The 10,914-nt window shown below is 41.6% G+C and overlaps 1 protein-coding gene across 1 annotated transcript; it reads left to right on the top strand.

Annotated features, from left to right (window-relative positions):
* The first annotated feature begins 176 nt into the window (after window positions 1-176).
* Window positions 177-10,525, top strand: GVQW3 (GVQW motif containing 3). Its single transcript, XM_081153205.1, has one exon. The coding sequence runs from the start codon at window positions 667-669 to the stop codon at window positions 1,297-1,299; it is 633 nt and encodes a 210-aa protein (XP_081009331.1). The 5' UTR covers window positions 177-666; the 3' UTR covers window positions 1,300-10,525.
* Window positions 10,526-10,914: the final 389 nt, after the last annotated feature.

Raw genomic sequence — 10,914 nt, 5'->3', positions numbered from 1 at the left:
CCTCCCCCGCCCCTTCCTTTCCGCCGACTACTCTAGAGGAGGGAGCGCGCAAGGAAGCGCGCCAGCCGGGGTGTGGTGAGGTGGAGGCGGGGCCTGGCGCGGGCTGCCGCAATGCGCCTGCGCAGGCCTAGCGGCCAAAGGAGGGGAGTGCGCATGCGGGAGTGTCTCCAGGGATTCTAGAGCCGGTGAGTTTAGGGCCTCTCCGGTCGGTCTGGCGTGCGCGGAAATCTGCAGAGCTGAGGCGAGCTTGCATGTTCCATCACTGGTGCATCTCTGCTTGCTTGCATAAGATGCCACCACTTAGGCCTCTGTTGCAGAAATCGCCATAGGCTTTTAAGGGCCGCAGAATCGGGACGACCTTGGTGACTGATTTGTACACTGCCGGCAGAGCTCTTTGTGCACAAGTTGGACGCAGACGTGGGTTGTAGGAGGTCTCATTTTCCCCAACTTTGCAGCTACTCTTTGGCCCCATTAGCTTCTCAGAACGGGCTTCCCCAGCCTCGACTGAAAGCTGGGGAGCGAAAACTTAGAAAAACAGATACTCTTTCCGGGTGAGGCTTTCAGAGGATCGAGCGACTTGATTCCATTTGCCTCCGTGTAGCGATTGGACTCTTTGTCTTCCCCTCAGAATCCTGGCCTGTTAACGTTCCTGTGTTAAGTGCCAAAATGAGTGACCGCTATCTAGAACAAAGGATTAGTATAAAATTTTGCGTGAAATTGAACAAGTCAGCAAGTGAGACCCACCATCTTTTAAAAGAAGCTTATGGAAATGAAGTCATGTCCAGGGCCAGAGTTTTTGATTGGCACAAAAGGTTTAAAGAAGGGCGTGAAGATGTTCGAGATGATGCCCGAAGTGGCCGTCCGGTTACCCACCGGACAGATGAAAATATCCAGAAGGTCAAGGACTTGGTTTGTTCAAACAGGCAGTTAACAGTGAGGATGATGGCTGAAGAGTTAAATTTAGATAAAGAAACTGTTAGACTCATTCTGAAAGAAAACTTGAACATGAGAAAAGTTTCTGCCAAAGTTATATCGGGTATTTTGAAGGATGACCCTAAACCTCGAAAACTTGACTTTTGTTCTGATCTTTCCAAAGAAACTAGGAAAAATAGCTTGTGTGTAAAGAAAAAGGTAACAAGTTCTGAAACATGGAGTCATCTCCAGTGTGAATCTGGTGGGGAAATACCCCTGCCTATATCTCATCCCACAATCCACTATCCTGCCAGCCAGCTTCTTCAGGCCTCATCTTCAACAAGTCTTCCCACCAGGGCAGTTCAGGATTGGTTCGCACCATGGTGAGAGGACTGAGGTAGCTGAACTTGAGCTAGAACGCAGCCTCACTATTAGGCACCTTCATTTACTGCTAGTCTATGTTCAGACTTCTCTACCACCCCTCCCTACATGTCATGGCTCTCGTAGTTTACTCTGCTGGACTGTTGGGTCATCTTCGTTGCTGTTCTCCACAACTTTGAAGAACCTTTGGCTATTAACTTCTGGTTTTTGCTTGTTCTTGATTTCTTTTGCTTAACAAGTTTGGATCTCTTCACTGCCTTAGATTGTTGTGGCTGTCCTGTTCCTATGTCTTCAACATTCTGCCTCAGGGGATTATACCAGTGAGAGGTGGGGACAGGATCTCCTGGAATCTATATGTCTGTGCCCAGGGAGGCATACTCTTCTGGGAGGACCCAAGAGAAGGCCTCCAGTTCCAGCCTACTTCACAGTCAGGGCCAGAGGTATGGTACAGAAGGCAGTGGCATGCGGACATAGTGAGCAATGCTAAGGGCTAGTCCAGCCTAAATGATTCATTGTGACCCCCTTTAAATTGGTTGGCCAACCCATATTGAACTCACAGACCTACTGCTCACAAGAGAGCTGGGTTTGTTTCATTCTAATCCTGTGCTTTGCACCCGCTAAGCCCCATTCATTTGGGTATCTTTTCTGCCGGAAGAGGAACATCTGATCCCTAAAAATATAAATCAGGAACTCAAACCCAGGTTGTGCTGTATTGGGGAGGAAGACTAAGTGGCACTCTAGACCCTGCATTAAGGGAGTCTGCTGCCTGTATGCTGATTGCCACACAGCAGCCTGATTTTAGTAACTATCACCAACATTGTCAAGTGCTGGGCACTGACAGTGTTAAGTTATGAAACAGAATCACTAAGGGCTGGGTGAACTTCATGAATGAGGTAGTTCTTGAGCTAGATCTATAAGGAAAGATTGGACAAAAGGCTAGGAAGTTAGGAAAAGCTTCCCAGGCAGGTGGAACAGCATGAGGCTTTGAAGCTGCATTAGTAAGAAAATGATGGCGCTTTGGCTGAAATAGCAAAGGCCAAAGAGGAAAATAATGGTGTTGCAGAGGATTAACAATTTGGGATCATTTGCTTCCTCTCTGCCTCTAACTCTATGCCAGTTTTTGTTGTTGTTTTAATATAGCTTTATTGATTACAGAGAGAGGAAGGGACAGGGGGAGATAGAAACATCAATGATGAGAGTCATTGATTGGCTGCCTCCTGCACACCCCCTACTAGGGATCGAGCCCACAACCGGGGCATGTGCCCTGACCAGGAATCAAACCTCGATCTCCTGAATCATAGGTTGATCCTCAACTGCTGAGCCACACCGGCCAGGCTTTATGCCAGTTTTTTATAAATTGTGGATAGGTTTATAATAACCCACTTATTTGATTATCGAAATTTTCCATCAACGCCCACCCCCTAAAGCAAGTTCAAACCTCTTTATGTCTTTCTACCTCTCTGCCAGGATTTATGGAATGGAACTTTCCCCAAGTGGGTTCCAAGTAATACCACATAGACAAAATATCTCAGAATGCCTGGTGGAGGTGCAGGGAGGGGGGTAGTTATTAAAAGCATTTCACAGGATTGGCCAGTGTCTAAGGATTGGTAAAATCCTTAGTTTTACCTAAGGATTTTTACATATAACAGTTATTATTTAACTAGTAAGTTAGTAAACAGTATTCGTTGATAGTAGAGGCCCAACACTTACTTTTAGTTCTGTTCTTTCACTTTATCTCCAAAAAATTACAAGTTCCCCACTAATACCTCTCAGTTTTGAGCTACTCTAAAACCTAGACCTTATCCCACAAATAAAATATAATGCGAAAGAAAACACAAACCAAGCAACAGCTTATAAACTTCTACTTAGCAATTTCTAGACCTTCCATTTCAGGACCATTACATCTTCCTATGTCAGATGAGACCCTGGGTTCCCCACAAGCACTCCACACTATACTCTGGAACAAAGCCCCTGTGGCTGTCTAATGCAACTGTGTGACAACCTCATATTTAAAAAACATTTTTATTTTGGGGGGTGACATGGTTAATGGACCTCATATTAATCCTTGGTAATTGTTACAAAATTGTGTGGTACTGGGCAAGGGCCAGGATCCCACAACAGTACCTCCAGGAATTATCTTCAATCTATTATAACATAGAGGCCCTGAAAGAACTTATATCTGGACTTATTCCAATCCTGTGTGCAGGGTTGGAATGACCCTTCCAAAGGTGCTGGACCAAGACCACGCTAGAGTATAGGGTACCAGGAGCAATGTTGCCCATACAGGATTTGGATACAGCAACTTCAAGCAGGTAATCAGCACTGTGAACTCAAATTGTTCCAAGTAGCTATAGTGAAAAGGACTTAATTTATTACCTTAGATCTTGTCCTGAGTAGAAGTCAGGTCAGCCCAGCTGGGTGTGGCTCAGCAGTTGAGCATCGACCTAGGATCCAGGCTATCAGGGTTCGATTCCCGGTCAGGGCACATGCCCAGATTGCGGGCTAGGCAGCCGATCAATGACTCTCTCATCATTGATGTTTCTATCTCTCTCTCCCTCTCCTTTCCTCTCTCTGAAATCAATAAAGGTATATTTAAAAAAAAAGAAGTCAGGTCAAATGACTACTTGAACCCAAAGCCCATTTGCAAGGTTTGCCAGAAAATATTCAATGAGATGATAACCCCAATGTACCTCAGATTTGGGGGAAGTAAAATTACTGCCTGAACACTCATCCAGAACAAACCATACATGGTTGCTCAGAATCACTAAACCCTCAGCTAGAGCATGATCTAGGAGTATCCCCAGATGCTGATGCAAATTTTGCCCTGGCCTACACCTTGCTGCCCTGGGCTCTTGAGCTCCTGAACCTGCAGTCTCTGGGATTCACCCATCATCATGCCCCAGGCTCTTGTCCTTGGCTTTTCTCAAACATCTATCAGTTTATTCTCCACATGTTTGCTCTTGCTCCTCTGTTTCCCTGGTGCTTTGTTTTCTGGTTCTGGACCACACTTCCCTCCAGTAGCTGCTTTTGGTCACTTTGGTGTGCTGACCTTGAATTGCCCTTTTGGTCATGGTTTTTCACTCAACTCACAACTACCTCCACTCTCCTCTGATTTTTGGATCCCTCTTCTAGCTCCTACTTAGCCCTATGGTCCTCAGTAAGGAAATTGTCTGTTCTAGCCCTGGCCCCAGGTAGCCTTCCTATAGGAAGTGGGATGGAAAACATGGGGGGATGTGTTCTTGTTTTTGTTATTGATAAGGGACATAGAAAGAAAAAAGCTCCCTTTCTCACCCTTAGCCACCAGACGTTTGACTCCCCAGCAGCAACCAGTGTTACCAGTTTCTTAAGGAGGCAATTTGGTTACCTCTGGTACTCAGAAATCAGGAAAGTTTTTCAGAGATAAAACATCCAAATCCCATTCTCCCAGCATGGTATTTTCCCTGGCAGGAGAAGCTCAATCTAACCATAGGAGGTGAAGCCTAGTTTTCTGTAGGAGGTCAGGAAGAGAGCTGGCCATCTGCAAGCCTTGACCATAATTCTCAAGCTTAAAACAATCAGTTAATGAATCTCTTTGGATTTCAGGCTGATCTCCTTCCCCATCCCCATTCTGGGTCAGAATCCACATGGAATGTTATATGCCACAGCTGGAAGTCCAGGAGGAATTAGACACTTTCCAGGGCAGATCATCCCATCATTGATTTTATGCAATTTCTCCACCCATTACCCCACCCTACCTTACTCCACCTGTCCCACTGGTAATAATGAAAACCAGAAAGAATAAAATATTCACCAATCTTTGATTTTGAAAAACATGCAGTTTTCTGAATTCTGCCCCAGCTTTGAATCCTCACTGAAATGTGATTGTTTTGGAAGAATATGTACCTGGGACCTGCTTTCCAGAGCCTTCCTTTCAGATCCATTTCTTAGTCAGAATTCACATTTGCCAGTGGAGATGCCCAGATAAATCTGGATGTTAAATTATTTGAGGACATCTAATAAAGAAGTACAGTACTACTGGGGAACTATCTCACTGTGTCACAGTGACAGCTGTTCAACCAGCCTGCTGTTTGCAGACGTTATTGCAGCAAGTCTCACTAGTCTTGGGATTGCATCTCACCAGAGTCCCATGTGGGTCAATTAGTAAGAGCTTCCTTTGCTGCTGGAGCTGTATATGGAATCCTGTGTTCTACTGCTTCTTAGTTGGGTCAGACCTCTCAGATTTTACAGGCTTTACATCCTATCTGAGGCAACCCTTGCATATTTATCTTTTCTACTCTCTACCTTATTAGGTCCTTGCAAATACTGTCCCAGCTGTATCACCTTTCTCCCAGTATTGATATTCAGAAACAAAAATCTGTAGTGGGAAACTTTAATACCTCTAAGGACCCACTTGGGTCTAATGAAGGGGTCATAAAGGAAATGTCTTAGGATTTGTGGGCCATGCAGTCTCTGATATAACTACTCAACATTTTATTGCAAAAGCAGACAGCTAATAAGGAAACAGATGAGCATGGCTGTGTCCTAAAAATTTATTTATGGATACTGGAATTTGAATTTTATATAATTTTCACATCTCACAAAACAGTTTTATTTTTTTCAACCATTTAAAAAGGTAAAAAATCATTTTTACACTCCTTAGCTTGTACATTGTAGAAAAACAGATGATGGACCAGATTTGGCCCACAGACCATAGTTTGCCAACTATTGGTCTAGTGTATATAAAGTGTATATATAAAATGACAGTTGATCAATTCTTTTCCCTCATATCCTTGTTAATGCCAAGTTGATCTGGCAGTATCTGACAATTTACTGTGTAGAAATTGTGGAATGTTGAAGGGAATCTTTATGGTACCTGGAGTGTGAACTAGAGCTAAATGATTGACTCTTCCTTATTCTGGTTCACAAAATGATTTTTGTGCTCTCTTTGACTAAAAATATTAGATAAACTACTACCTATATATGCCCTTGTAATACCTCAAAACAATTTTGTCAGTATTGCAAATGATACCACATTGCAACCAGAGATAATAGAATGAACTGAAGGTGGTTCCAAAATAGCCTTAACCTTGGTCAGTATTTGAATAAGTTTGTCACCTATGAAAGTGACTACGATGGAGGGGACAAAACTCACTGAATTATACTTTTTGCATGCTTATAAAAATTATATATATTTGCAACTGGTGCCAAGATATGTCCTTTAGATGTGTTTACTTGTTTTTCTCCTAAAGAGAGTTGTATTGTGTCACCTTCACTTAAACTGATTTTCCAAAGTTGAAATGGAATCTCAGGATTGAATGGACCTTTACAGGGGTAACCCAGCTAGTCATGTTTCCCTCGAATCCAGGAGTGACTAAAACCCTACAGCTGCTGAACAACTGCATCTGAAAGAAGATTCTGTGTTCGACAAATTTTTATTGAGTGGCTGTATTGCCAGGCGCTGTCCCGTGTGCAGGGGTACAGCAATGTACAAAACGGACACAGTCCTTATATCTGACAGTCTGAAATCTAATTATATTATTCCACTTCTGTGAAACTTGTTCCATGAGCTCACACTAACTCATTGTTAATTGCATACCTGGAAATAGGTATGACCTTTGCCACAGGCCTCTGTATGTTCCACTTAAATTTTATTATCCTTTAGACAGATCTATGTTGGTAGAAAAACATGCTGGCAACGTTGGAAGTGTAAATTGGCAACAGCTTTCTGAAAAGCAATTTGGCAGCATCATTCAGGAGCTTTAAAAATGTTTATATCTTCTGATCCTCTAATTCCAATTCTGGGAATCTTTCCTAAAGAAATAGTCTAAAATGTGGGTGGAATTAATGCTTAACAATCCAGAAGTCCAACAGTAGAAAATTGGTTGAATAAATTACCATGTGACTCTACAATAGACTATTATGTAGTCATTATAATTAATGTTTATGAAGAGTTAACACTGCATGGCAAAATTTTATAATGTTAAGTGAAATAAGCGATATACAAAATTGTAGATATAAATCCAAAAATGTTTTTTAAATGATTAGGAGTATTAATATTAATACTATTGGAGTATTAATACTATTGGAGTATTAATATTTTCTAAATTTTCCTATTTCTTATCTTTAAACAAAAATTTCTACTTTTATTATCAGAATAATAAAATAATTATTCAAAAATTATTACTTTTATTATCAGAATAAAACAACAGTACCAAAAATTGGCGATAGAGTGAGGCCAAACCACTAGTTTGGTCTGTGAACAGTTAACTGACTGAGTCAACACAGAAGCTGTATGATACTGTGTTGGTAGTAGGAGTGTTCCAGAAGGGAAAGGGCCTGCCCCAGAGGAGAAGGGGATGTGACCAGAATCCCTACAGAAAACCAAAGTGGTGTGAGAAGACATCACAAGTGGCATGCTCCTGTTATGTAATCCTAGTTAGGGTAGCAATCAAGTATATTCTGACAAATGAAGAAGAATATGAAATACTGTTCTGGGTGAAATTAACCTTATTTGGATTTCATTCTCACATTCTCTCATACAAAGTGAATATTCTCGAAATGGATTTTGTTACAGCTGACTCACTGAAGAATCCTTCAGCCTTTCATATAATTTCTTTAGGATAGGCATGGCTCTCAATGTGCCAAGTCTACCTCCTCCCAAAAGAGGACACTCTAGCAACACGGATGTGCACTGGAATGTTTGCTGTTCCACACTGAGAATATCACACGCACATCATGTTGTGATGCACAAAACTCGAAGGTTTGCAAATGTTATTTTGTTGGTGTCAGAATGACTGTGCTTTTTATTTATGTCTGAGGAGTAATCATGTTATGGGATCTTAAAGTGAGAAATGATATAGATCATGCCTATCCATAGTCGAAATTGTTATGCTGGGAAAATGTGTCCTTCATTGTTGCTTTAGCAGAATATTTATCATTAAAATGCCAAATATATCTCCTTGGTGAAATTTCAAACTTTCAAATGAATACACAAGGTTTTATAGGCATATAGATTATAGATTTGTGAAACTGAAAGTGTTCAAGATCTAAGTCTAAGTCTTTTGGCCGTAGAAAGAAGAGTGAGACTTGGGTTTTAGTTCTGCTCCTTAACAAGGCATGTGATTTTGGGCATTCATTTGCACTCTTGGAACACTTTCACTTACTCATCCCTAAAAAGAGAATAACACCTGTCTCGTGGAGTTTTTCGGTTTGTTCATTCAACAAGTATTTATTGAGTGTTTTTATGTATCGGACACTGTTCTAGACGCTGAGGATGTAGCAATAAACAAGACAGAAAAGTTCCTCCTTATGAGCATACATTTAAGTGAGGGAGACAGACAAAAATAAGATAAATGAGTAAAAATATAGTATATTAGATAGTGATTATTAGATGTGAGGCTTACATTAATTAAATGATGTATATGAGGGGCCCAGCACAAGTCCTGGCATGTAGTAAATACTCAATAGATAGTAATTTCCTTGGCTTCTTTAGTCTTTCTAACAGCTCCTGAATTATTCTACAAGATGGTAGTAAATTGGCAAAAAGCCTGACCCGTTGCCTTCTATCTCTTGCCAGTTAATAAGGTCTAAACCTGTTTTTGCTTAAGAAGACAAAAGAATTCTTACAGTGTGTTTTGTACTTCCTGTATGGCCGATTAATCAAGGTGGCGCCTAAACATTTGGTGAATGGCCTTTTCTGAAGCCAGCTGGCAGGGGTCCTTGCCTGAGGCTAGATTTCAGGTGTTAGGTCCACAAAGACAAATGCATAGGGCCATTGCTGTTTAAGCAAAACAGAATAGGAGACTCTAATTGCTGTTTCTCTTAAAAGATGTGTGTTCTATGTTCTGTTCCAAACAGTGGAGAACTGGGCAAAGTTTGCATTATTTATGAGAGACCAGGGCATTGACAAAAAGCCAGGAAAAGGAGAGTTTAATGCTTGTGGTATGTTTATATTTCTGCCCATTGTAGAAAATTTGGAAAGTTAAAAAATGTTTAAAGCAGCTGCCAAAAGTTCACCCTCGGGTTCAGATATTTCACCAGACCCAGCTCTCTGCCTCAGCTTCCTCCTTCGGAAGCACCCAGTGAATAGTCATTTGCTGGATTCCGTCTTTGGTCCTGGGCCTGTAGTAGGCACAGAAGGTACAGCCCTTGCCCTTGGCAGTGCCCAGTTTGTGGGATAGGAGCAGGATCAGAAATGGAAAGACCACCGAGAGTGGGCTGCTACCTTTGACTGTCAGTTCTTCCAGCTCTAAAGAACAAGCTTTTGTAAAGAATTTGGAACAAAAAATTGGAATTATCACACTTAGGGTGATTGTGAGAATGAGAAAGTGGGTAACGAAGATGCAGAACATGGAGAACAATGGTAACTGACCTGTTGGCTCCTCTAATGGAAAGGGACCCTGAGCTCTGTCTACAAGGATTCGGTGTGCAGCTTTACCTCCCAGAAGAAACCGGACATTAGGCTGTGGGCCAGTACCCCTGTACCTTGCTTTAAGAAACTAATAAGTGAAAATTCAGAATTATAACCCAGATTAGTTGAGGAAATTGGCCCAGGGAAGTTAAGTGACTTTTCTTGAATCACACATCCAGTTGGTGGCAGAGCCAGGATAATAATGAAGGACCTTGAATTTCACTCAGTCCAGTGAGTTTTTTCCGTTACTCCATTGGTAATAATTTCCTCTACTAAAGTGTGCATTCTTAAGATATCTTTAAAATAGCAGTCACCCTTACATTTGATAAATATGATTTACCAACAGTTGATTTACATGCAATTTTTAGGGAACATATTTATGGCACAGAAGGTGCTACAAAGATTTTCCCAAGTTTCCATGGGGTGTTTGGGCCCCCCGGTCCTTCTTCCAGAGGTGTGTATTCATAAGTAAATGTTGGCATTCTGTCGTTCATTTTTTCCAGATGTTCTTCCCAAGTGGTGTATGTTTTGTGTTTTTAATATTTCTCATATACATTTAAAAAATCTGGGCACATAAATCCTAATAAAGTTCTCAACTATCTCCTCTATGCTGTCTAAAGTTTCCGGGTGTGTTTATATTTATAACACAGTGTCTGAAGGCATGAACACTATCACATCATTAGGGCTTATATTCCTAAACCCTAGACTTGTGTTTCTAGATGTTCTGAAAATTCTTTACACCTCACTTGTAAATGCCACTTGACTGTGCCATGACATTTCCATAGCAACATATACTTCAAACAGGAAAACAGAGGAAGCCCAAGGAAAAGGGGGGTAGGTTTCAAATGCAAAAAAAAAAAAAAAAAAAAAGTGTATATATTAAAAATAGACTACATAAGAAGGGGGGTGTTCATTGTAGTTTGATGTGCCCTGAGAATAGAATATCCTGTAGGCCCACCTTAGGGACCAGCAATATCCACCACCCACCAAGTGGCCCAATCTTGCAGTCACACTTTCTTTGAGCCTTATATCCTAGTCAGGTCCATGCCATTCCCCTAACATTTCTTAGTGTCACCTACTGCAACCAGACGGGTGGGTGGTCATCCACTTGTCACCTCATTGTCCTGAAGTCCATCCTCTACACAGCTGCACACGTGCTATTTGGGTTGGGGTCTGCTGAAAGCCAGAAGCTTTTTGACATCAGCTCTTTGAGCTGGTTCAGGTCACACCTC

Source organism: Miniopterus schreibersii, assembly GCF_964146895.1.
Source record: "Miniopterus schreibersii genome assembly, chromosome: 12".
Taxonomy (NCBI): Eukaryota; Metazoa; Chordata; class Mammalia; order Chiroptera; family Miniopteridae; genus Miniopterus; species Miniopterus schreibersii.
The sequence above is the reverse complement of the archived record's forward strand: the minus strand, read 5'-3'. Positions and strand labels throughout refer to the sequence as shown.

What these genes read in the sequence shown, in the direction of transcription:
- GVQW3 (XM_081153205.1), top strand. Translation starts at nt 667, where the DNA reads ATGAGTGACCGCTATCTAGAACAAAGGATTAGTATAAAATTTTGCGTG.